The following is a 27,356-nucleotide window of genomic DNA, read 5'->3' on the forward strand; positions in this document are numbered from 1 at the left end:
AGTCATCCCATGATAAACCAACAAAAAACGCATTATTAATGTGAAACACGTTGCCTGCCATCAGAAGGGACTACATCGAAGTGTAAAGCTCGTATTGATCACGATTAAGTAGAGAAAACAACCAAATTAAGAACCTCTGTAATACACAGGTCCATACCAGCTGTGTGCACTCTTTAACAGCAATAGTAGGCGAATAGCAATTTGGCATGCCAATGATTAACAGATAAAGTGTACTAATAGTGAGAACGCCTCGAATAGCTTTTTGGCTCTCAAGCCAATTGCTTCATGTTTTGCACATCTCCAATTCACGTGCAGGTCTACTCCATGTTCAGCAGCGACAACACTGCGTTCATGTTGTTGCATGTTTCACAGAGCAGCGGGGCCATTTAAAACCAGGTACTGCATCGTGCTGGATGCGAGAGAAAAGGCCACATCTTTAAGGGAACAGGGACATCTTGTGGACACATTTGGAGATTTCGCTCCAAAGCCCAGGGGATTCAACTTTCTTTGTCTCTCAAAAGTGATGTCAAAACTCAATTCCTCTATGTCCTTCACAGAGAGAGTAAGTATGCTTTGTATGACTTTGTAATAGAAATAAAACAGACAGAATAATCATCATCATGCACCAAATGTTGGTGTGTAATGCCTGATCAGGCTGTATTATATTTAAGCTTCTTTATGTTCTTTGCACGGCTGCTTGTGTTAGACAACATTTTAAAAAAAGTTTGGTTTCTCATGTTTTCGTGTCACAGATAAGAGATATCCAACAGAGGATTGTGTGAACCAATACTCAGATATCATATTGGCAACAGTGTTAAACATTATCAGTTAATACTCGTCCAGGTGTCAAACCTATTAATTACTAAAAGGCTACTTCTACCACAGCATCTATAAGGACAATTCTATAAAAACAGCTGCCTAGGAGGAGTTACCAAACGTATGTGTGATGCTAATGACAGCATTGACAACCATGATGACCATCATCATGGTTGTCGATGCTGTCACCATTTGAGATGAGTGTCAGATACCATATCTGACACTTGTGACAAACGGTGACAGGCATAGAGGGTTGACTTGCAACAAGAGTCTTCGGTTTGAGTCGAACTGGGGGACCTCTACTTTACCAGAAAGCCAGCCCCCCCCCCCAATGGTGACAATACGTTCAGACAGAGAGATGCTTTGTGTCTCGTACAATCAGAATAAGATTAAACTACTCACCGAGTATCAGAATGGAGTCTTCTTTGTGGACGTGTTTTTCCAGAAGATGCTGGAATTTGGAGAAGCTGCCCAGCCAGTCAAAACACTGCTCCGTCTTGTATCTTTCATCCCAATAGTCAATGTCTTTGTATCTGGAGTTGTCATCCGGCAGGTAGTCCATATTCTCTGGGACATGAAAATGTAACAAAAAACATCAAGCGTTTATCCATTTCACAAAGGACAGTGAAGTGCTTATGTTTTGGCTGTAAATATATTTGAATAGCTTTGAACCAGGAACATGTGTATTCAGAATAAGATCTAGTTCTGCAGCCAAACCTTTTTCAGACATTCAGAGCTCAAATATTTTGACATAATATAAAACGCATCAGCGAGAAGGTAAAGTTTTAGTGACTTATGAGTGAAAAAAAAAAAAGTCAATGTCAGGTAAAAAACAATATACTTTAAAGGGTTAAAGATGAAAAAAAACAACACATGAAATCAGAGATTAATTAATTTATTCATCAAATATTTTCATTTTTGAAATGACCTCTTGTCGTGTGAGGAAAGAGGCTGGAAGACGTTCAAATCAGTCTCAGTCTCTCACACTCAACCACTTAACAGGCGACGTTCTAAGAGTAAAGTGTATTGCAATATGTATCGTATATATCGTATCGTGACACGTGTATCATGCGAGCTGCTTGCCAATACACAGCCCTACAATTGAGGTTGTGATTTGCATCCAATATGTTCGATGTTTTACTCTTTAGTTGTGTATAATTTAGGTTAGGTTGGATTTTTGTTGTGCTAATATGATATTTACCTGATGCTCCATTAGTCTCGACTGTCTTTGTCAAACTATTTTTTACCTCGTGGCTTTTAAAGGAGTTGGAAGTGACTCGGGGTCATTTGTTTTTAGGTGCTGCCAGCAGAGCTCTTTTCTGAGTGAAGAGAAAACAAACTGTTTACTGTATGTTTTATGTGCTTTATTATGTTTCTTGTATTTAAGTCTGTGTGTTTTCTTCCGTTTTTAACCATGGATGTATAAATCAACTGGCTTCAAAACAAATATATCTTCTGTCCCAAATATTTAAGGTTTGTGATGTTTCTCTGGATTTTATCCGTCGCTCATTGACTGCACTGCTTTCAGTGCTGCCATCAACTGTCAGACGCTGTAATGCCACAACTGTAACTGGCTATTCCTCCGACCGCCCTCAACACCATCGGGTTAGCATTAAATAATATTTGTTTATTTATTTTCTTCTAAAGTATCACCTCTCTCCGGTGACTTAGTATTGCTTTACATCCTCCTGTTAGAGAACCAACTGGTTACTAAACAGCTGGTTAACCTTTAGTTTGCCAAATGTTCTTCACGATATAGTTTTTGTGTGTAGTTTATTTTCTCTGCGTGCCACGAGCAAATCTGGCAACAAAACCCACTGATAATCTACAATAAATCATATATTATACATGATATAAATGATCTGATCAGTGACGTATGGTGGATATTACAGTCAAATTAGGTATTTAGGATATTGTATTGGGGCTAGTTCACTCCACACCCCCCCCCCCCCCCCCCCTCCCCTCCCTCCACCACCACCACCACAAGGGGCTCCAGAGCAACCGCACTATTTACGCCCCTGGACCTGAACCGAATAGCCTCGTGTCACTGCTGCTTATCATTTGGGGTATTAAATATACGTACTTGCTCCACATAGACCTATGTGGCAGTTGTGTCTAAACCGAGAGTGGTTCACGACGAGCAGACGTGAAACACAAGCAGACAAACAGACGGAGTGAGATTAAGTAAAGGGCAGAGGAGCAGGCGGACCCGAGAAATGCGCCTCTGGCGTGAACCCCAGCCTGTAGAGGTGAATACATCTCACGCGCACATCTACGTTAACTATAACTTACGATTTCCTGTCTGTGTTCAGCGCTGACGGCGGTGTGGAGATCGGGGCTGGCTCCGTTCTGCAACCAGTAAAAACGCCGGTTCGCAATTCAGTGAGTAGATCCACGTGAGATCCACGTGTTGTAGTTTTACAGCACTAACGCTGTAGTGCCCCAGCCAGCGTGGGTACTCTTCAGTACTGCAGAAGCAGCTTTTACAACAAAAATAAATCTTGATGAGAAACTACATCGAGTCCGAGTCCTTTGAGGAATTATTAGTTTGAATAGAGACTTATTTCCTTGTTGTTAGTGAATGATTCAGAGAAGGCGGGGCGTTATGAAGTAACACTTTAGTGCCCGGGTGTAAACTCAGGCATGGGTTTAACGGTAAACACACGAGAGAACCAAACTCAAGACAATTTTGATTTTTGCAAATCCCTCTTTTGTTTGTAATAAATATAAATGAACGGCGGCTGATGAGTATGTTTGCAACAGTAGTTGACTACATATGCGATTTAATATTCATTTATAATTTCGTTCATTTTAGCACTTCACTTTGTTTTCATGTTGTCGTGGAGTCTTTTTTAAAGGACAACGTGGAGGCTGCTGTGTTGACATGAAGCCCACTGTGGGCTATAACGTTACATGCTACATGCACTTTGCCTGAGGCAGGACTTGGTTAGCTACGCATGTATGACACAATTTAAAATAAATGATATGAGCTTGGTTCTCTCCAACTGAGGATAAATAAAATAAACACACAAGTATCTATTTACTGTGCTTTATTTGTGATTAGTTTAAAGTGCACACAGGTTTTAGAATCAGCACATGAGATGGGAAACTCCCCCCCCCCCCCCCCCCCCCAAAAAAAATGAGGCTAGTTGCAGGACATGCATATGGATGTCCCGTCAAAAAGAAGAGGAATCGAAGGTGGGGTTTACTTGATGCACTGCAGCAATACCTTCAGCTGACGGATGGCACCTCTAATACGGTGACCCCATGCTCTGGATCAGCACTGTCAGGTTCCTCATTGTGCAAGTGTTCTGCTTGCAGGATCTGAGATGGACCAAACACATTAATTACGATTAGTAAAAAGAGTGATATAGCAAGAATAACCTATAAATAATAGAGTTGTAGCACATGCATGTTCATTTCCATGTGAGGCATGCATGTGATCTAAAATACACCGATTTAAAGTATTTTCCCAGAGCCTGCGTTCATAATAGTGTGTGTGTGTGTACTGCACAGCTTCTACCACCAGGTGGTGCGTTTGAGCAAATTAAGGGACGTTTCAAGCAGTGGTGACAGAAGTAGTACAAGTTTTCTTCGGTGTCTGTCCAGTGTAGTCAGAAGACGCACGTTGTTTTTAGCTACAGTGTCGTCAACTGTACCTACCTCGCGCTCCACTCAACAAGTGGGTTTCAATAAAAGGCCTAAATGCGTTGGATGGACATTCTGCATGCAGCCAGTAAAACTTAAATGCACCAATCACTTGGTCTGCTTCCTGGAGTGCTTGTAAATCTGCCCTTTCCCACCTTGGGAGAGCTTGCATTGCCAAAGTAGTGAAAAGGTCCTTAGGTGGATATGCATCTCACCTCGTCTTTGCATTAAGAAGCCTATAGTCCACATGTACAGCCTCATGCGCCCATCCTTCCTTTGGACAATGACTATGGGGGAGGCCTAAGGACTGCAGCTTGGCCGAATGACACCGCTACATAACAGCTCCTGAATGTGAGCCTTGACTTGCTCGTACTGTGAGTGGGGTAGCTGCCTATAGCGCTAGCGAACAGGGATGTCATCCGTCACAGGGACCTCATGCTCCATCAGTGTGACGCAACATATCTCCCTCTCCTTGATTGAGCAATCCTGCATATTTCTTCAATAGTGCCTTCCCCTGCTGCTCTTGTTCTGACAGCAGGGTAGGCCATGAAGCACCAGATAGATCAAAATGTGAGCCACTATCAGCAGTAAAGGATTGCACTATAGTTCGTACTGGAGCAGCAGCAAGGATAGGTACGCTGAACCTTGCTGAGGTAGAGGCATCAGACTCCTTAGATGGGAAACAGTACTTTGGTTTGTCACCGGTGACTTCATTTTCAGCCTGAATCTGCCGAACCTGATCCATGACAGCTTGGATGTCCTCCATACCTCAGACTAATGTTCACTGCAGAGGCTTGAAGCGTCCTGAAGTCGTTCCAGATGATCCTCCGTTGGAAAAACAGTGGTTGGCTCCTCTAGTGTCTTTGTTTAAAGCTAAAAAGAGACAATGCATTATACAAATAGGAACCTTTACACAAACATTTGATAAAACATGCAAAGTAAAAGTAAATAAACTACCTTTCTAGACTGGACACCGTCCCCTCCCCTAGTTGAAGACATGCCGGTGACTGGAATCTAGATTTATAAGAACCATGTTAATATTGTGTTAAGGGGACTAAAAACCGATATAAAAACATCTCCGTTCTGCTAAAGCATACCTTTCTTCTTGGCTGATGTGCCGACGCAATCGCTCAAAGTTTTACTCCCTCACCAAGCATGAATCTAGCAGATAACACATTTTTAACCATTATCGAACACACCTTCGATTTAATGCTATGACCTAAAAAGAATACATTGTCTTTCTACAATTTCACTCTTAAAATCATGCTTTTAAACATATTTACAAAATAAAAGAACGAGCCTACCAAACGAAGGCTGGCCTCAGCTGCTCTCTCAGGTGTGTCTGAGTTCAGGAGGAAAGGCCCAGGTGAACCTCCCACCCCCTTTTTATTTAATAAATATGTAATCATCTGAGCTTCTATGTTGACTGAATGGAAAAGAGCCAAGTAAAGAAATAGGAGGAGACAACGAAGAATCAAGCTTCTTCTTAGGGGGTTTATATAGTCTTGGCTCTTTTGGGGATTTTAACTTTTGACAAAATTGCAAAAACCAAATAAAACTGGTTCGTATTTGGTACATTCCGACCAAAGTGCAGTCTTGCTGATCTCTGCGGGTGCCTTCGTAGTCTCAAGGTGAGACAGCTCTTCCCCTGGGACAGGCTGACGGCAGTAAATGATTGGTCATAAATCTGAATGACACCTGTTACGAGCGAAGGTTAAAACGGTGTTGTTCAGTATTATGTGATTTACTGACTTGGTTGGCTCAGATTGTTCTTGATGCTCTGCCTGTTTATCATGCATGATGGTGCATTGTGATTATAGTGCTTAGACATTAGCTGTTGTGTTGTTAGTGAAGTCATAGGGGTCAGATTGGCATCTAAATTGATGGTGTTAGGCCCAGGGTCCTGAAGCTGCCCTATATAACCGAGCAGGGTTCCCAACCACACGGGGTTCCTCCTCCAGTGGTGGCCCTTTCGAGCGGGCCCATCCTGGAGTACTTCCAGTCCTCCTACACCTGTTGCACACACACAACAACGTCCGTTACTCATAGGTCAGAAGTCACTGAACAAGCCGTCTTCCAGTGCCTTACCTTGGGAGGGGGTGAGAAAGACATTCATTAACGATTGGTCTACTGATTATTTCCTCTATTACTTGATCAATTGTTTTTAGAGTATGAAATGTGAAAAGTTACAAAGACCAGAAGACCAGAAAGAGGACTTTTTCAAAAATAATTTCAGCTCGTCATAAAGTATCTGAGTTTTTACGGTGACACCCCATCTGTTATGCGACAGATCACAAATCATTGCATGTGTTAAAACTACTGAACAAAATCAATGAAAGGTTCTCGGCTGACATTTCTAACCAAATGTAATGTTTTCAGAACTGTCCCATTAAAACTTGGTTTAGTTCCTCTAAACTAGTGGTTCCCAACCTTAATTTTATCTGATGTAAATGATACAATGTGAGCTCCAGCGGCCCGAGAGACACCACCATTTAACTGGATTTTATTTAACACCTTTAACAATCTCCTGGAGTGGCAGAAGATGAATGTAACCATTAATGCAACCATTAATCCATTACTTTTAGCTATTTCGACCTCTAACACACTTTCAACGGAGTCGGGTTGTCAGGATTTAATGCTTCCCTTTGACCTATACGACAGGGAACTGAACCTCTTTGGGTTCTGGACTGCTGGTCGGATTAAACAGTCAGTCGAGATAGCTCACCTCGGGCTGTGGATATATTAACAGGCTTGTTTTCCCCTCTATTTTCTGACATTTTATAGACAAACTGTCAGATTAATCACTAAAAGGGGGGAGAAAAGGCATTGGTTGCAGCTCTTACTAAATACTCAACTACATATAATATAGGAGACTCTTATGTCTGTATGTCAAAATTAGGACCACATTTCCCATAAACCAACATCAAGAAATGAAGTACTACTCTACAGATACAAACATACTGAAGTAAAGGCTAATGATATTAAACGCCAGCCACAGTGGATTTTTTACTAAAGATATAAAATAATCCAGAAGCTAAGTTCTGGATACCCAGGACGGGTACAGTCAGCAGACTGGCTCGCACATCAGAAATTATTATAAGCCTCCTATAATATAAGTAAACATGGTTTAGAGGCTGAACAAAATAAGAATAGCTGTAACCGCTCACACAACAGCGTGCATCCTACATCACAAGGTAGGAGAACAACTCCAAAACCGCAGTCTGACCCGGAGGATCACGTAAACACCAGCCGGCACACAGATGAGGCCTCTGTGGCCGTCCTCATGGACCATGACCACTGTCTTCCCACTAACGGTGAAGCAGAGGACCATGAACGGTATCGTGCTGATGGGACACTGAATCCCTCCCCCATTTGCATCACCTGAAATCACTTTTTCTTTTTTTTTTATTCCTATATTTACCGATATAGGAATGCAGAATCTGTTTACAGAGATTACCCTGCTTACCGTTCCATGTGATTTCATAATGGCGAAAAAGAAACAACGAAAGTATAACTAGAAAATTTCGCAAGAAATTTTGACAGTGTGGCTTCTACTGCCGGAAGACGTCGCAATATATAGCTACACAGGCCGATGTTACGGTTCGATTGAGTTATCGCTTCTCTCTTTTCTGCATTTAAAATCCATACTCTTGAATTTAATCTTGTATAACGGTTTCAATTTCCTGTACATGTGAGTTTTTCACACACCAAGCCGGATCAAGTGCTGTCTGTCTTCAACAGGCAGTTAAATATATTGTCCACCGTTAATGGTGTCAGCATTGGAGCTAGTTTTCTTATGTGTATTGAGAGGGACCCCTAGTCATGGTCATTACTTTATAACAATGAACAACCCACAACTAACGCTCTTTAACAGAGCAAATCACAACGACACAACAGTCTGTGACACAAACAATTTGTAACACTAATCATTTTACATTTATAAAATTACACCGCCGAACTGCATGCTGGGTACAGCTCACTCGCCTGCTAGCAAAACAGTCTGCTAACAGCTGGGAGAGGCTCCGTTGCTCCAGTAAAGTTTTTCACATGATCTGCTCTTCAACTCATCATTCCTCTCATGTAGTCATATCGGAGCAATAGGAGCTACGGTTATGGGGGTTTGAGGATTTGTTTGAGAGGTGTTTCCCTGCTTTTTCTCCATGAACAGGCTGCAGGCGCACAGGTGATTCTGATTGAGCTAATTAGTGAACAGAGACTCACAGTGTGTGTATGTGAGTCTGTGAGCCTCTGTTCACTAATTAGCTCAATCAGAATCACCTGTGCACCTGCAGCCTGTTCATGGAGAAAAAGCAGGGAAACGCCTCTCCTCACATTACGTGATGCCTACTAGTAATGCCTTTGGAAATGATGGGAGCTTACGCTCCCATCATTTCTCTATTTGAGATAAATACATTTGTTTGAGAAGCCTTTGGAAATGATGGGAGCTAACGCTCCCATCATTTCTGTACGAACCTCATTCTGAGCTTCATGTTAAGATACAGTTAATCTATGGGGCTTTTATTTTGAAAGGGTGGGACTGGGTGGGTGAGAGAGGGGGAGAGGAGACATATTCATAATGTTTGACACAAACACAAAGGTTATTAAATGACAGGCTTCATCACAAGTATTCCAGTTAGGATTCACTCTGTGGGGCTTTTATTTTGAAATGGGAGGGGGGGTGGGGGGGGGACAGAAAGATATAGAGAAACAGAGTGAGTGAGTGAGACAGGCAGACAGACAGAGCGAGAGAAAGACAGACAGAGAGAGACAGACAGTGTGTGTAGAGAGACAGACAGAGAGAGCCTGCGTGCGTGCGTGTGTGTAACTGGTTGCCATGGTGAGGACGCACCTGGCGTTAGAAGCAAACTGATTAAGAAACGTTACAGTAAACAGTGATTTTGAAACAAAACTTTTTAACAAAAAGTAGGAGTCTGAGTGCCAAAATAAGGATACCGTGAGAAAGATAAGACTCTTGCGAACATGGTGATGTGCTTTTTTATGTTAGTGGTGTTAAAAATGTGAGCTCCAGAGCAATGTACAAAAGTGGTACCGTCTGCTTTCTTTGAGAAATGAGTGGTCAGATTTAACATTGGTCTCTATGGAGCAGAAAGCTGGTTTTCCTGTCAATTAAGGTCTGTAGTGCAAAATGTGTAAATGTGCTGGATTCCACAGTCATTTCTCTAGACCAGCACACCATTAGCTAACTTTTTGCAAAAAATAATGCATGAGGTGTGCAAATTGTGGCACTCTGAGCAATTTGTTTTCAGAAATCACAAAATATTTTCCTGCTCTGCTCCACTCTAACAATTATGCCCTCACTCTAGCCCTTAACGAGCTGCGCAATACACACCCATTATAAAATCTGAAATGGAGCCAAAATGTTCCTGAAACTTAATCTGCGACTTCATGAAAACTGTGCTAGCTATCAAAATGTCCATTTGGCTCAATAACCTCCAGCGTTTTGTCTACGTTTTAAACTTTAAATCATTTTTCTATGTTAAAGTATGGCTTGTCAATATGGGTCCAAAGTTCAGTGTTTTTTTTGCTCTCTTCACGCCGAAACCCCATTCAAGTCTATGGGCCAATTTTGCTCCGTTTTTCGGGATTTTCGGGAAAACCGCTGGGCGAATCTCTTATAAAAGTCTTAGCACACCATTCCCGATCGGGCCGCACGTTCGGATATACTTTTCACGCCGCTGTTGGCAACGCTGTGTGACTAGATACACGCCGAAATTCGGGGTGGCAGATGGAGAATAAGAACTAGAAAATGCATTTCCTGCTGAAAATGCGTTGGAATGCTGAAAGCTGAAATTAATTGCAAAAACATTGCTGAAAATAGATATCCAAATTAAAAAAAATTGCAAAAAGCTTAATAATTCATAAAGTTTAAAGATTACAAATGGCTGAAAATACAGAAATGAGAGACTACCTGTCTGAAAAATGTTGTAGCCTGAACGCATTTAAACTGCACTGCTGAAAACCCTTCTAATTGAAATGTTTAACTATGGCGTCTGTAGCTGAAAGTATGAGGAAGAAGAAGGCTTTGAAAGTTGAAGAAGTTTAAGAGGATTTGAAGATTCAAAAAAAGATTGCAAAAAGCTGAATAATTCAAAAAGTTTAAAGATTACAAATATGAAAAGTCATATCACCCATCTCCTGAAAGAGCTGAACATTTTGATAGTCGAACGGTTTCTGTAGCTTAAAAAAGGGAAAAGTCCTCTAAAAATCTCTAAGACTAAATGAATATATGAGAGACACAGAGAGAGAGAGAGAGATAGACTGAGTGAATGAGTGTGAGAGTGAGAAAGAGACAGACTCAGACAGTTAGATGGACTGAGTGAGTGAGTGAGACAGGCAGACAGACAGTTATATATACTGAGTGAGTGAGACAGGCAGACAGACAGTTATATGTACTGAGTGAGTGAGTGAGCCAGGCAGACAGACAGACAGACGGTCTAAAAATGCCTTTGACTGAATATCTCCAAGTCGTGTGTGTGTGTAGAGAGCGTGCGTGTGTGTATCTGGTTGCCATGGTGAGGACGCACCTGGTGTTAGAAGCAGACTGATTATTAAGAAGCGATTTTCAACAAAACTACCTGTCGAACATATGCTCTTTATACCAAAACCAGTCAATCTCAAAAAACATCAATCTCCATTGATATCTCAAAAAACATCAATCTCCATTGATATCTCATTCAAAAAAGATTGCAAAAAATGGAATAATTCAAAACGTTTAAAGATTAGAAACATGAAGAGATATAGCACCCCTCTGCTGAAAGAGCTGAACATTTTGATATTTGAACGGTTTCTGTGGCTTAAAGAAATGTCAGCAGTAGTGATATTTGTAGTAGTAGTAGTAGTAGTAGTAGAAGTTGTAGTTGTAGTAGAAGTATTATAAGTAGTAGAAGTACTAGTAGCATTTGAATAAGTACTCGTAGTAGCAGTAGTGATTTTTGTAGTGGGTAGCAAAAGTTGTAGTTATAGTAGAAGTATTATTACTAGTAGAAGTATTAATAATTAGAAGTAGTAGAAGTAGTAGTATCAGTAATTGTAGTAATAGCTATAGTCGTGGTATTTAATATAACAGTAGTAGTAGTAGAAGTAGTAGTAGTAGTAGCAGTCTTACGTAGTAGTATTACGTAGTAGTATTAGTACTGGTAGTAGCATGAATAGCAGTAGTAGTAGTAGTTGTAGTACAAGTAATAGTAGTAGTGGTAGTAATAGCAGTAGTGGTAGTAATAATATTGATGGTAGCAGTAATAGCAGTAGCAGGAGTAGTAGTAGTAGTAATACTAGAAATATTAGCAGCTGTAGTAGTAGTTGTTGCAGTATTAGTAAGAGCATGAATTATTTCAACAAAAAAGCCTAATTTTAAGCTTAATGTTTAAATACAATTAATCCATAAGGCTTTTATTTTGAAAGGGTGGGACTGGGTGGGGGAGAGAGGGGGAGAGGAGACAGAATCATAATGTTTGACACACATAAACAGAGGTTATTAAATGACAGGTTTCATCACAAGCATTTCAGCTTAAATTCACTCTCTGGGGCTTTTATTTTGAAATGGGGGGTGTGGGGGTAGGGAAGAGGAGACAGAATAATAATGCTAGATAAACACAGACAGGTTATTAAGTGACAGGCTTCATCACAAGCATTTCAGTTAGAATTCATTCTGTGGGGCTTTTATTTTAAAATGGTGGTGGTGTGTGTGTGTGTGTGTGTATGTGTGTGTGTGTGTGTGTGGGGGGGGGGGGGGGGGGGGGGGGTCCTCTAAAAGTATCCAAGACCTGAATGAGAGACACACACAGAGCTAGATAGAGAGAGGAGTGAGTGCACGTGTCTGTGAGTCTGTGTGTTTATAAACATCCCTAATTAGAAACACCTGTGTGCCCGCAGCATTTTAATGGAGATAAAACTGTTAAACACCTCTCAAACAAATCCTCAAAAACCCCATAACCGTAGCTCCTATTGCTCCGATATCATTACATGAGCGGAAGGATGAGTTGAACAACAGATCATGTGAAAATTGTGTCTGTAGTGTAAAAAATGTGGCTAAACTGGCGATGTAGAAATGGGGTACCGAGTTCTGTGGAAGATGTTTTTGCAGCAAGATTTAACATTGGTCTCTATGGAGCAGAAAGTTGGGTTTTCCTCTCAATTAAGTCATTTTCTGGCAAATGTGTAAATCTGTGGGATTCCACAATCACTTTTTAACAAGAAGACAGGATTAGCTACTGTATGAACTAAAAAATATATATGAAGAGTGTAAATTGTGGAGTCGAAGGCAAAAGACAAATATTTTTTTCACAAGAATCTGAAGCTGCTCTTCACTCTAGCGGTGACATCACGCACTCTAAGCTGCGCAATACACACCCATTATAAAGGCAGAAGAGGACTGAAAAAATCATAAAAGTTAAAATGGGACAGTTCAAAAAGTATAAAAGATATTAAAAAGATTATAACATACAATAATAGCTTAAGATTTTCTCTGTATTTTAAAGTTGAAATGGTGTCTGTAGCTGACAGTATGAGGAAGTTGAAGGATTTGAAAGTTGAAGAATTATTTGAATTATTTGAAAATATTCTCCATAGAAACCCATTCAAAAAAAAAGTTGCAAAAAGCTTAATAATTCAAAAAGTTTAAAGATTAGAAATATTAAAAGTCATAGCATAAATGTCCTTAAAGAGCTGAACATTTTGATATTCGAACGGTTTCTGTAGCTTAAAAAAGGGAAAAGTCCTCTCAAAATCTCTAAGACCTAAATGAATATATGAGAGACACAGAGAGAGAGAGAGAGATAGACTGAGTGAATGAGTGTGAGAGTGAGAAAGAGACAGACTCAGACAGTTATATGTACTGAGTGAGTGAGTGAGACAGGCAGACAGACAGTTATATATACTGAGTGAGTGTGTGAGACAGGCAGACAGACAGTTACATGTACTGAGTGAGTGAGACAGGCAGACAGACAGTTATATGTACTGACTGAGTGAGTGAGACAGGCAGACAGACAGTTATATGTACTGAGTGAGTGAGTGAGACAGGCAGACAGACAGTTATATGTACTGAGTGAGTGAGTGAGACAGGCAGACAGACAGTTATATGTACTGAGTGAGTGAGTGAGACAGGCAGACAGACAGTTATATGTACTGACTGAGTGAGTGAGACAGGCAGACAGACAGTTATATGTACTGAGTGAGTGAGACAGGCAGACAGACAGTTATATGTACTGAGTGAGTGAGTGAGACAGGCAGACAGACAGTTATATGTACTGAGTGAGTGAGTGAGACAGGCAGACAGACAGTTATATGTACTGAGTGAGTGAGTGAGACAGGCAGACAGACAGTTATATGTACTGACTGAGTGAGTGAGACAGGCAGACAGACAGTTATATGTACTGAGTGAGTGAGACAGGCAGACAGACAGTTATATGTACTGAGTGAGTGAGTGATACAGGCAGACAGACAGTTATATGTACTGAGTGAGTGAGTGAGACAGGCAGACAGACAGTTATATGTACTGAGTGAGTGAGTGATACAGGCAGACAGACAGTTATATGTACTGAGTGAGTGAGTGAGACAGGCAGACAGACAGTTATATGTACTGACTGAGTGAGTGAGACAGGCAGACAGACAGTTATATGTACTGAGTGAGTGAGACAGGCAGACAGACAGACAGTTATATGTACTGAGTGAGTGATTGAGACAGGCAGACAGACAGTTATATGTACTGAGTGAGTGAGTGAGACAGGCAGACAGACAGTTATATGTACTGAGTGAGTGAGTGAGACAGGCAGACAGACAGTTATATGTACTGACTGAGTGAGTGAGACAGGCAGACAGACAGTTATATGTACTGAGTGAGTGAGACAGGCAGACAGACAGACAGTTATATGTACTGAGTGAGTGAGACAGGCAGACAGACAGTTATATGTACTGAGTGAGTGAGTGAGACAGGCAGACAGACAGTTATATGTACTGACTGAGTGAGTGAGACAGGCAGACAGACAGTTATATGTACTGAGTGAGTGAGACAGGCAGACAGACAGACAGTTATATGTACTGAGTGAGTGAGTGAGACAGGCAGACAGACAGTTATATGTACTGACTGAGTGAGTGAGACAGGCAGACAGACATGTACTGAGTGAGTGAGACAGACAGACAGACAGACAGACAGACAGACAGACAGACTCAGACCGTTAGATTGACTGAGTGAGTGAGATCTCCAAGTCGTGTGTGTGTAGAGAGAGAGCCTGCGTGCGTGCGTGTGTGTAACTGGTTGCCATGGTGAGGACGCACCTGGCGTTAGAAGCAAACTGATTAAGAAACGTTACAGTAAACAGTGATTTTGAACAAAACTCCTGCCTCCTTTTAACAAAAAGGGTGCCAAAAAATAAGGATACCGTGAGAAAGATAAGACTCTGCCGAACGCGATGATGTGTTTTTTATGTTTGTGGTGTTAAAAATGTGAGCTCCGGCGCAATATACAAAACTGGTACCGTCTGCTTTCTTTGAGAAATGAGTGGTCAGATTTAACATTGGTCTCTATGGAGCAGAAAGTTGGGTTTTCCTCTCAATTAAGTCATTTTCTGGCAAATGTGTAAATCTGTGGGATTCCACAATCACTTTTTAACGAGAAGACAGGATTAGCTACTGTATGAACTAAAAAATATATATGAAAAGTGTAAATTGTGGAGTCGAAGGCAAAAGACAAATATTTTTTTCACAAGAATCTGAAGCTGCTCTTCACTCTAGCGGTGACATCACGCACTCTAAGCTGCGCAATACACACCCATTATAAAGGCAGAAGAGGACTGAAAAAATCATAAAAGTTAAAATGGGACAGTTCAAAAAGTATAAAAGATATTAAAAAGATTATAACATACAATAATAGCTTAAGATTTTCTCTGTATTTTAAAGTTGAAATGGTGTCTGTAGCTGAAAGTATGAGGAAGTTGAAGGATTTGAAAGTTGAAGAATTATTTGAAGTATTTGAAAATATTCTCCATAGAAACCCATTCAAAAAAAAAGTGGCAAAAAGCTTAATAATTCAAAAAGTTTAAAGATTAGAAATATGAAGAGACATAGCACCCCTCTGCTGAAAGAGCTGGACATTTTGATATTTGAACGGTTTCTGTAGCTTAAAATATGAAGGAGCAGAAGCATTTCAAAAAACGGACGGAAGAAATATAATAATAAAAAGAGGAATAAAGAAGAGGATAACAATACTTGGAATGCTTAACAGCATTCCAACAATAATAAGCCCGCAGGATTACAGTCAGTGTGCTTTGGCACAGGCAGTTCTACTGCCTTTGTGCCACAAAGCCACACTGAATAAGGCCTTAATACACTGACTATGGATAATTACCTCATTCAATCCTCCTTCAAAACGTCCCAACTACCCCTGTAGGTCTTTGAAAATGAAATGTGTTGTGGAATATTTCTATGTAGATGCGGGATAAGAGTTGATTAAATAAACAGAGTCTGATAAATGCTCAAAGTAGTAGAGTCCATTTAATGCTTGCAAGCAGGAGAGTGGACACACAGACACGTATCTCAGTGAACTGTGCAAACCACTGTCAAAGAAATACAAGGCACATCATGTTTTATGCATACAAAAGGTCACGCCTCCAGTTACCTCGTGAAAAGAGGGGAGTATAGGGTCTCTGGACATGGGTTGATTTGTTTCTGCTCCTTATCTGTTATCTCCAGGTGCGATCAACTGGGGGTCAGTTCATGCAGAAACAGGAAACAATGGTTCCCTGTTTCTCCTTTTAGTGTTCATGTAAACATCAACACTGGAAAACAGGACCTAGGTTTTATGACCTGATTCACCTCTGTAGGAATGCAGTGTTTATCTGCATCTCGAACCTTCCCCTCAGTAGAACACCCATCTTCCGAAACATCCCAATATACTAGAATATATTTTACCATTACAAATGTCAAATGCTGTTTTCATATTCAAATGGTTAGAAAAATGCATTTTTATTTTAATTGTGACTAAATAACTCCAAACCAAATGGAAAGATAGGCTTTTCCATTTTAACCAAATCTTTTTCATATAGTCATAGAACGATCAAACACGTATGTGAAAATCAAAATCACATTTCTCATTTTTAATCAAATAACACATACATATGTGGAAATTAATGCCATTGTGGGTTTACATTTTAATTTTCAAGTTTAATAAAGTCCCCTATGGGCTTCCATACTGAGATGAGCCCAACACTATGATAAAGTAGTTAGTTACCTGGATGAACTCCAACATAAAAGCTATGCACATGTACATTTTACATGCCAACTCATCAATCTTGGGACATTATATTCTATATGATCCTTTGTTTGAATAAAACAGTGAAGAAGGTGAAGATAATGCATAGATGAACGTAAATGTAGTGGCCATTTGTCGAATAAATCAAAATAAAACAAACAATAATCAAAGGCCACTGATGCACCGTGGTTTGTAGTTTACGCAGGCAGAAAAGAGTTGAATGTCCATACAGGATTCATATTTTTCTTATTTATTTAAGTAAACCAAACCAAACAAACAAAAAGAACAAAGAAATACTACCGTCGCGTTTCACGCGTCGCGAATCGCGCCAAACGCGCCGCCGGCATCGGCCGGGGACTATTTGTGTTCATTCGCGTCCAAAAAGGGGGCGTGGCTTATCGGCCTGAAAGCTGTTCAACTGTCCGCCATCAACCGTAGAAAAATAGCCTCTATTTCTGCTCAGTACGTGTTGTGGAAGTCCCAGATATCACGGGGAACTAAACGCCGTCATGTCTGGTTCATAACATAGTCCGGAGGAGCTCCGTGGATTTCATCGAGCTCACTGTGTCTAGCGAGCCACACGTCGGCTGTTTACTACAGCTGTATGAACACACAATAAACTGACTTGGCTGTGATTTAACGGCAATAAACCGACAAAAAGGGACTCCGAAATAACTACGTAATGATGCCGATTTGTACTTGTTTTATCAATGAAGCTCGGATCGATCGGTGCTAGGCTATGCTAACATTACAGCAGCTCCATCAACACTCACGATAACGTCATATAGACGTAAATACGGCAGCGTCTATTCATTGTTTGTACCATATGGTTTACACACACACATGTCTACACATAGTTTGGTCCGGTCTCTACTGATATGAGGTATTGTACAGCTCTGGGTGAACATGGCAGCTACAGCATTTATTTTCTGATTTAGCAACGGCAGGACTTCACTGATGACGGGGAGAGCAACTCAACGCTGATTGGCTATCGCGCTGGAGCGTCACGCGATTTTTTCGCAGAAGTTCAAATATTTCAACTTCTGCGTTTGGGGCGTTTCGGCGTTTTGACGCGTCAAACGCAACGCGCCAAACGCGCCCAACAAGCCAAACGCGCCCAACGCGTCTGTACATAGACTTTGTATGTAATCGCGCCGCGTGAAACGCCTTTGGTGTGAACACGGCTTTACACTGTCTCTCCTGTCCTGATAAAAAACTATAGGCCCACCCGGTGCATGCTGGTCCTACCATACTCCTATGAGAACTATTATGAGAACTATTATGTGCACTATATTTTAATTACACGACCACAGTCATACACACAGTAAACCAGGTCTCTGTGAATTTGGCACATTCTCAGCTTTGCACTTGGTTCCGGTCAGTTCACACATATTTAAGGACAAGCTTCTTGGTGAGGGTGTACTTAGGCTGTGGAATTTGTTTGTAGTTTGAATATTCTCCTTTGCCGACCTCCCTGTTCACACGTGTCAGCACAGTGAGTATATCATCCTTCTCCGAGCTGCACGGAAAACAGAGGAAACACACAATAATAAACATTGCTCAAACCGTGGGTATATATTTGAATACAACATCATAACACATGACATCAGCAGCACAGCAGATTTATCTAAACACCAAAAGCACACCAACAGAAACAGCGACAGAATTATGGTCCCTAATCTGGGAAAAGAGGAACATTCTGTTTTCTTTTTTTCTGGAAAAGGGGAAGATTTTTCTCTCACCTTTCTGCTGACCTCCTCAGCTGTTTGCACAGCTCCTGGATGTAGATGGAGCCTGTGGAAGGGCGTCGAAACGACACGCACTCTGGCACGGTGGCCATGCCCAGCAGAAAGTCGGCATCCCAAGGAACAGTCTCGCTGTTGACAGCACAAGAGTCTTCCTCCATGGGACTCTCCCCGACCACCTCCTCCTGTCTTGGCTTCGGGGGACCCGGCACGGCTCCTCCCTGGTAGCCGCTTCCCTGACACGCTTGGATGAAGAACAGTTTGGGCTTCAGTGCCAAGGTGGGTGCCCCGCTGCTGATGAAGGGCTGGGTCAGTTGTTTTAAGGACACCTTCTGCTCATCGGTCCCATAGACACATTCCAGTTTTCCATGGGAGAGCACGCACACCACCTAAGATCAGAAGCAGAAGCGAAAGCCAAGATCAAGAGCTAAACATGAGAGGATTTTGTATAACACACTTACGGATGAAGCCGATTTTGTGTACTTTTAAAGGCACAGGATTATATGGATTGAACGCTGAGATGCTCACTCAATGAGTCCATGTGCACACGGCACTTCTTGAACATCACTTCCTGTTACTCTGACTATTTACACTTTGCTCACTTCCTGTTCAGTGCAGCTATTCACAATCGCCACTAGGTGTTGCTAAAGGGCATATAAATTAACCAATACATTGAAAACAATGCAAATAATCACAATTAATCCCTTTCTTGCTGAAAGTTAGAAGAGATCAATACCACTCACACGTACGTTCTGTAAATATGAAGCTATAGCAGGCTTCTCAGAGTTAAATTTGAGAGTTTTTTATACACATGAAATACTAATTTCCCGATCATATCAACCAAAGCATGAGGGAAAACCATTAAGGACAATATAGCCCTATATTTGCAGATTTTATCTTTACTTACTTACAACCTGACCCAGAGACACGCGGCAAAAAAGTGTATTGATGGGTCAACCAATTGAAAACGATTCATCAATTTAAGTTCTTTTACGTCATGACTAAAATCTTTTCTTGACGATTATGGGAAGATGAGCTTCCTCGCTAGTGTAGCTAGCAGTGGTGACAGTGGTGCTGACTGAAACCCTTTCCTGTGCAAACAAATTACTGTCACAACATCCTACGTTCAGTCTATAGATGTTTAATGTCTCTCAACAGCCTACAATCTGATAAAAATATACCCGATAACAAATAAAAATGTTTGTCTCTACCTGATAATGTGTTGTGATTGGCGTGTTGATATTCAAATGTAAAAGAAACGATTCTGATTGAATTACTGTTTTTTAAAATGTATTTTATTATTTGAATTTCTTTTTATGTGAATTTTTTTAGAAGATTTAGATACAAAAATAATTAACTTTGTAAATTACCAAATTGTTTTTGTGACATCAAAGTGACCTTTGACCACTGGAATCTAATCAGTTAATCATTGAGCGTGGATGTTTGCGCCAAATTGGAAGAAATTTCCTCGAGGCGTTCCTGGGATATCACAATCACAAGGATGGACCAGACGGACAGACAGTTGGAAAACCCGAAAAACAAAATGGTTAGAAATAAAGTACAGTATATCCAGTAGTCACTGATATTACAGCCCTGAAGGTGTGTGACACTGCTCACCAACGCATCTTCATCCCGAAAATCCCGTGAGCCCAGTTTCTGTAGTTCTCGTCGCATGGCTTCTGCAGTCAAGTTGTTGTGCACCAACACAGTAAAGCCAAGGTCGGTGAAGACTGAGCGCAGAGCCTCTGTGTCACATAAAAGAGATACATTGATTGTTTTTACATCATCTTATCTTATATTATCATCAAATCATGTGTGATAAGCAGGATCACAACCTTGAATGCTGCTCGGTAAGTCATAGATAAACAGTACAAAAACAAACCAGATCACATGGTTGATCAATAACAGGGAGACATACCCTCATCCTGCTGAGTCCCTCTTCGGTTTGTCAGCCGTGTTTCCTGGAAGTGCTCATTATTGAAGACCACACACAAACCACGTGGTTTATGAATCAGAGCGTAGTAGTCCGCCTAAGGGGCACAAGCACAGCCACATAGACAAATCATAAACATTAATGTTCTAATAAATGAATAAAAGTTATTTGTGTTTGAGTGAATGGTTACATGATCAGCAAGAAAGGACTCTATCAATTCCTAATTGTAGTTAAGTGTATATATACAAATTGTTTCTCCTGTAAACATATATAAATACATTTAAATATGAAATATATATATATATATATATATATATAAATATATATTTATTAAAACATTTTTTTATTATTGGTTTGTGGAATTAATTACGTTATTCTATTTAACAAATGTTCGAGCATGAGCAAACCCAATATCAGGAAAGTTTACAAAAACGTACATGACAATATTTCAAAATCGGACTGAAACTAATTTCTAATCATTTTTAGACCCTACATTACATAGTTAGAGGGCTATTATGGATTTCGGTTTCCGGATAGAGAATACACCCATAAAAACGGCAGCCCTGGTGGTGACATCATCTTGTCCTGAGGACAATTAAGGCGTCATAATGAGGTTATTAGGAGGTGGTTCAACCGTAGAAGGACAGCACAGAAGGCCCAGATATAAAATGCACGACCCGCCACTGCATATGATGATGCTTTACGCAAAAGAAGAGGTAAACGTGCTCTTGATTTACTGTCAATAACGTAGAAACGTAATAGCATTAGTAATTCAGTCATGCCAACTAACTTAACTCGCAAAGTTAAGGCTACAGTCACAGGATCATAAGCATGTCATGTGTCTCTCTAACAAAGAATAACTAAAACAAGGGCGTAGGTTTGCATATGGTCCATAGGGACTAGTCACGACCAAAGTTTGGGAAAGACACATTTGTCCCCACCAATATTTTGTTAATTTTAATTGCCTGTTAGAAAAAAATATTTTGCACAATATATTTGCAAACTCATTCGTATTATTATTAGTGCTGGACAAGTTAACGCGTTATTATCGCGTTAACGCATTAATTAATTAACGCAAATGTTCATATATTTTAATAAAGTTTGCCTGTTCAACATAATATCAACTACGTTTTTTTTATATGGCGGGGCAGTGTCCCTACCAATGCTGAGACCAAACCTACGCCCTTGAACTAAAAACACTGACGCAAGCACAGTGTTTCAATGTTAATACCTCACCTCCTTGGTCGTCTTGCTCTCTGGAGGCGGAACATCTGAGGAAATCAGAAGGGAACAGAATTACACCTCCAAACTTAACAGCCTTAAGACATCCACTTCGTGAACGTGAAACGCATGTTAGGCTGAATAGGAGTCATTTGAATACCAAAACTATTATACCATTATAAATCATACGTACCATTAACTGAAAAAGCTTGGACAGGCGTGGGTAAAATGTTGTAATTCAAGTCCATGTTCTTCACTTCAGGGTAAGTAGCTTTAATGTCCTCATCAGTTTGCAGGAGTTTCAGGAAGGCTTTGCAGCTTTCCTCACCTTTGTTCATGAGCGTGTCCACGAGATTAATGACGTGGCCCTCTGTAACTTCCTTCTCGATGCTTTTAAGGTTTTTGTACTCACGATCAGTTATCAGGTGATTCTCATGAACTTTGGTGAGGATTAGCATGCGGTCTCCACTCAAAATCGTCAGAAGGTGTGTCTTGTTACGTCTCACCGTGTCTTTGGCTGACATGTTGAATCTGAGAAACAGTAAACCACGAAATAATGGGGTTTTTGTTCATAGAGGCAATCTGTGACAGCTGAGATGTTTTTGTACCATATATGGCATACATTACAATTAATCATTGTGTCCCAGTGAGCACTAACCCGGATTTCAACGTTGATATTTGGTTTAAATCGCGGTGAAATCGGGTCTGAACGTCTTAGACCTATTTTCACCCTCATTTCAACCGGCTAAATTACGGTTACAATATCAACGTGTCACAAAACACCAATTTCTTTTAAAATATTGATGGTGTGTTCAGTTGTAGGTTGAAAGAGACGCGATTTTGGTTACTTTAAACTTATTTCTCGAAAATGATATTATGCTGGCCGTTGATATGTGGTCTATACGAAGACGCGATTTCAACGCATTTAATGTTTCATATAAAACGTCATAAATATGGAACTATAGACTCTGTGCTGTCAACAAGAAGCTCCCAGGACATCATCATCTGGTCCGTTAAATACATTACTTTTAAATCAGACAGTTTGCTTACAGCTGTAACGCGCATGCGCAAGTCCTCTACGCCACAGTCTGGAGCTTCGACTGCACCGCCAGAGACGAACAGCAGCAGACACGTTGCGGCTCCAGAGCATCGAGAAACGGCCTACTAAACCCAAGGCTTAACGCTCCACATACTTTGTAAGTACATTGACTATTTTAAACCTTAAATTATAACCATTTCTTTCACTTTATGCTGCCCACACGATACTGGATGGGCTGCTCGTTCTGGCATGCTAGCTTGTGCTAGCTTGTAACGTTAGCATGCCAACTTAGCACGTGCTGCTGCGACGATACAAATTAAACGTAAAAAGTAAACTTAAATAGTCTCCCAGACTTTAATGTACAGTATGTGTATGTTTGGTGTTACTAATGCATTTGGCTTCGTGGACTGTCATTACCTATAAAGTACTTTTAAAGCCCATTTCGCATCGGAAATACACTGCAGAACGCGAGAGGGGCTAATTACAGATTGGATGGGGGAGGAAGTAAACAAGGCCTGTTTTGCAACCAATACGGCCAAAACATTGTATGTTGCTGCATGCTAAACAGCAAAAAATGTACAGTATAATACAGTGTAATGCACAATGTTGAGAATGTTACTCTATAAATGTAATAGCTAGTAATATTTATCTTGTTAATAGTGTAATAAGTAAGCTGTATTTACTTTATTAATGACACGTTACTTATTACATGTGAGTACATTTTCATTATTTTTTGTATAACTTTTTTTAACTGGACAATAATGCTGAAAAGTTTTTAAAAGAGCACCATAAATAGGCAGTGTAAACCTCACAACACTGATCAACATTTAATACTATCCAACTTGTATTAAAGTTCTTCAATATAACTTGATTTAAAATTATAAAGGGCTACTATAATGATTGATCTTTTCTACATATATTCCAGCCTAAGCCTTTTAGCAAAAGTCAATTTGGGTGTAACCCCTTTAAAACATTTTGATAAGAAACTGTTAGTTAATTGCATGTATTTTTCTCGGTAACTGTAACTGATTCCAATTATATTTATTTGGTAATATAATAATGCAATTCTACCTAACAATGTACTAATTGTAACAATATGTTTATTTACAGGCATCTTCCCTGTCAAACACCCACATGGACAACATGGACAACGTAAGTTGTCTACATGAAATGTACTTGAATTTGTCAATTCTCCGCACAAGCTGAATCTAACACAACTACATTTTACATTACAGTAATTAAACGTCTGCTCAAACAATAATGGATTACAATTATTTGAAAGAATGGAGGGTACGAAAAGCCAAAATTGATGCTTTAGCTACTTCCAACACAACTGATGGTGGACAGGAGGGATCTTTTGCACACGTGGAATCCGACACATCTGTTAATGAGGGTTCCAACACGACACATCTGTTAATGAGGGTTCCAACACGTCTCTACGAGAGGACTTGTCCATGTCTGCACTCGAGGGGTGTTCTACACACTCTGTCTTTTTCTGAAGTTAATAACATTTTTCATTGACATTCCACACTGTTCATGCTAATGTATCATGATTTTACTCTTGTTAGGTTCTGTACGCACTCACCTAGAGGCCAGCACCATCAGCCCAGAACTGTCAGACCATGGGCACAGAAGTCCGCAGACACAAACACAAAGAGGTGAGGCTTAACCACTAACAAAGTACTACATTCTGCCCTGTAATAAAGACCTGAAAGTATCTCCTAATTTCTTTGACTTTCAACTTCGTATGACTCAACAAAATACTTGACTGACATGTTCAACACAGTATCATAACATTCCTTTTCCATCTGTCCATCAATTTCGCCAGGCAACAAGAAAAGTCTGTTTCCGATGTCCACAGCAAGTAAGTAATAGCTTTTAGACTGAGGGATTTGTCTATAATACCTACATCAATGACCATTTAATGTTTTTTTTTAAAGAATTCCAGGGGGTGGTGCTGGGAAAATTGGTGGACCTCATTGAGGAAGTGAAAAGAATTGGGAGAGGGGTAGAGAACGAAGGACTTGAGAGACAGGTGCCAACATTAAGAAACAACAAGGAGCTGGATGAGCTGGAGGGCAAGCTGCAAAATGCTGAGCAGCGGGCATTGTTGGTAAAAAAAGAAAAGATTTTTAAAGATAATTTCTTTTTAAGCTTTAAACATTTATGAAAAAACTGAAGTCGGTTTCTAAGAGCACAGAGCAATAGATTGTAGGGCCTTTATTTTTAAACAGGTTCATCTGCTGGCCAAAGTGGGGGGGAAGAATATCAAAGATGCCACAAATAAAATCATGGACAGGTATGAACGTCATACCAACACGGTAATATCTGACAACTAAGGAAGTGGAAATAAAATGTATATGGCATGGACATTATGGAGCCATTCTAAACAGGTGAGCATTACTGAACAGTTGAAACAGCTTAAGTGACACTATGCGTTTTCTTATTCACAGACTCTTCACAAACAGATTAATGGCCACTTTCAATATGAAAGGAGGTGGTCATAAGAAAAAGAGGGCCTTCAGGGAAACTGAAGTCTACGCCGTTGTTAAAGGTAATATATGTTCTAATATGCAAAATACATTTAATGAATGGTTGTACAGTCAAAGTCTCTCATTTCATGATCTACTATATTCAATAATGCTATTCTCCTAATTTTATAGAGGCTGTCATACGGTCCGACCAAAGTGCCACAGAGTCAGCAGTTGACAGAGCCATGGCAGACCATCTGAAACAGGCTCCTGGGAGGTCCGGTGGGGGTTTGAAGAAAAACGTTATGTTTACCCCACACTAGTTTTATTTCCATAGTTGTTCAGCTTTAATATGTTATTGTGCTTTTCTTGTTATTTTTATATGGTTCATTAATAGATCCAAATGTTAATATATTATGATTATTTAGCTTTATTTTTGTTATATTATTGTTCCATTTTATTGTGCTTTTATTTAATAAATGTAATTCATGTTATTTTTATATTGTTCCATTTCATTTTGCTTAAAAATACTTCGTGTTATATTGTTCATGCATTGTTTGTTAATAAATCTAAATGCATCAAAAGCATTGTGTTGTCCTTTTAAGTGAAAAATGTTAATGTATTATGAATAAGTATGTAACTTTTAATGTGCTGTGGGTTGTCTAGTTGTCATCCTATACCCAGAAGTAGCCTACTGTATGCATTTTGGCATTTAAAACACGGTTAAAAGTGAACGTTTTTTAGACGACTATATATAGTCGTTGTTTAAACGTTTAGGTTTAGACCAGATTTCAACGGGATTTGCGATACTGGCTTTCAACTGATAAATGGGGATGTGGTTTCTTAGTAAGCATCTAAAATGAGGATATACTATTATTAGCACAATGTAGAGGACGAAAAATTATAGTATTGCAAATCCCGTTGAAATCTGGTCTACGCGTGAACGTTCAATCACCGTCTATGAATAGTCGGCGAAAAAACTTTCACTTTTGAACCAATTCTGAACGTCTTTTCAACGGTGGGCGTAGACGTCTTTTGAACGTCTTTTCAACGGAAAAATGCTCACTGGGGTACTTCAATCATGAGTGAGATTCCTTTCTGGCAACTTACCAAACGCAGCAGCAAGCCTTACTCTGTAATAAGTGAGTTTAATGAGTTGGCTTTATAATGTTGCCAAGTAGCTTGGAATTAACGATATATTTAGAAATCATATAAGATTTGATTTGAACCGTCCTTTTCTATGATTACGGCATTCAAAGTACCGCAAGTTGACTGCTGTACTCCGAAACTACAGCACAGCTCCAATACAGAGGTTATTACTTTAAGCTTTGTACTTACAGTCAGGAAGTTGTTTCCTCCACTTTCGGTCGTACCTGGAATATTCCGTGTCCTCGTTTAAAACAGGCTATTCAATTATGAGTTTCAAACGCTCAGGCTTTGTGCAAGCAATTCACCAAGTAAGTCGGCTGAATACGATTTAGCTACAGACAATGGAGGGCGGTGACTGTGGAGCTTGCTTTCCCGCTGGAAATAGAGCACCCGTATGGAAGCCCATTTCTGGCGGCAAAATAAAATAAAAAATCCACCCAAAAAAAAGATTATGTTTTTTTTTTTGTTATTTAATTTTATTTAACCGGAAAAAAGTTTAAAAAAAAAAGAAAAAAGATCATGATGTTTTTTATTTTATTTAACCGGAAAAAAAGTTAAAAAAAGAAAAAGATTATGATGGTTTTTTGGGGTTTTTTTGCCGGAAAAAATACGACATGCAATTCTACACAAGGTAACTATTACTGGTGACTTTTGTAAATGTTAGATGTTATATATCATTATAAGTATTAATATGTAGAATTGCATGTCGTTTTCATGGAAAGAGTGGCGAGGGGATGAAGGGACCTGTGAGGAGATCGTCACTGAAGCGCATGTGCACTTCTAATCTCTTTTGCTAGCAAAAAAAACATCATCTTTTTTTTTAACTTTTTTCCGGCTACAAAAAAGAAAAAACATTTTTTTTTTGGTTGGATTTTTTATTTTATTTTGCTGGCGGAAATGGGCTTTTTCAGGGTGTTTCATTTCCTCCGATTCCCCGCCCCACCACCAAGTAACGCATTCAATGTAAGTAGACACCCATACTGTACACCAGGGGTGTGAAACATACGGCCCGCGGGCCGGATCCGGCCCGCCACGTCATTTTATGTGGCCCGCGAATCCGCCAGCAAAA

At 40.0% G+C, this 27,356-nt stretch overlaps 2 protein-coding genes and 1 long non-coding RNA gene across 3 annotated transcripts in view; 1 reads left to right on the forward strand and 2 right to left on the reverse strand.

The window, feature by feature from the left end:
- Nucleotides 1-6,529, reverse strand: part of ece2a (endothelin converting enzyme 2a) — a 64,299-nt gene extending 57,770 nt beyond the window's left edge. The window contains exons 1-5 of the mRNA XM_079173515.1: nt 5,562-6,529; nt 5,422-5,478; nt 5,233-5,337; nt 4,046-4,140; nt 1,219-1,383 (exon numbers count right to left, since the gene is read on the reverse strand). Of these exons, the coding sequence (XP_079029641.1) occupies nt 1,219-1,378 (160 nt within the window). The 5' untranslated portion in view covers nt 1,379-1,383; nt 4,046-4,140; nt 5,233-5,337; nt 5,422-5,478; nt 5,562-6,529. The remainder of the gene's footprint in view (nt 1-1,218; nt 1,384-4,045; nt 4,141-5,232; nt 5,338-5,421; nt 5,479-5,561) is intronic.
- Nucleotides 6,530-15,917: 9,388 nt separating this feature from the next.
- Nucleotides 15,918-26,650, reverse strand: LOC306706567 (caspase-8-like). The gene is made up of 7 exons (XM_079173697.1): nt 26,477-26,650; nt 21,822-22,159; nt 21,644-21,678; nt 20,393-20,504; nt 20,092-20,219; nt 18,472-18,863; nt 15,918-18,248 (listed from the first exon to the last, which is right to left on the reverse strand). Exons 2-7 carry the CDS (start codon nt 22,150-22,152, stop codon nt 18,113-18,115), a joined length of 1,134 nt encoding a protein of 377 aa, XP_079029823.1. The 5' UTR covers nt 22,153-22,159; nt 26,477-26,650; the 3' UTR covers nt 15,918-18,112.
- LOC306706712 lies at nt 24,654-25,421 on the forward strand. Its single transcript, XR_013767391.1, has 4 exons — nt 24,654-24,780; nt 24,902-24,966; nt 25,121-25,221; nt 25,331-25,421. It is a non-coding gene; the product is annotated as an uncharacterized lncRNA (long non-coding RNA).
- Nucleotides 26,651-27,356: the final 706 nt, after the last annotated feature.

Source organism: Pholis gunnellus (assembly GCF_910591455.1).
Source record: "Pholis gunnellus genome assembly, chromosome: 14".
NCBI lineage: Eukaryota > Metazoa > Chordata > Actinopteri > Perciformes > Pholidae > Pholis > Pholis gunnellus.

Coding starts and splice junctions, on each gene's coding strand:
- LOC306706567 (XM_079173697.1), bottom strand. CDS start 22,152: ATGTCAGCCAAAGACACGGTGAGACGTAACAAGACACACCTTCTGACG. Junction 20,505..21,643: donor AGAGCAAGACGACCAAGGAG/GTGAGGTATTAA, acceptor TGTGCCCCTTAG/GCGGACTACTACGCTCTGAT. Junction 18,864..20,091: donor TTCGGGATGAAGATGCGTTG/GTGAGCAGTGTC, acceptor TTCTGATCTTAG/GTGGTGTGCGTGCTCTCCCA.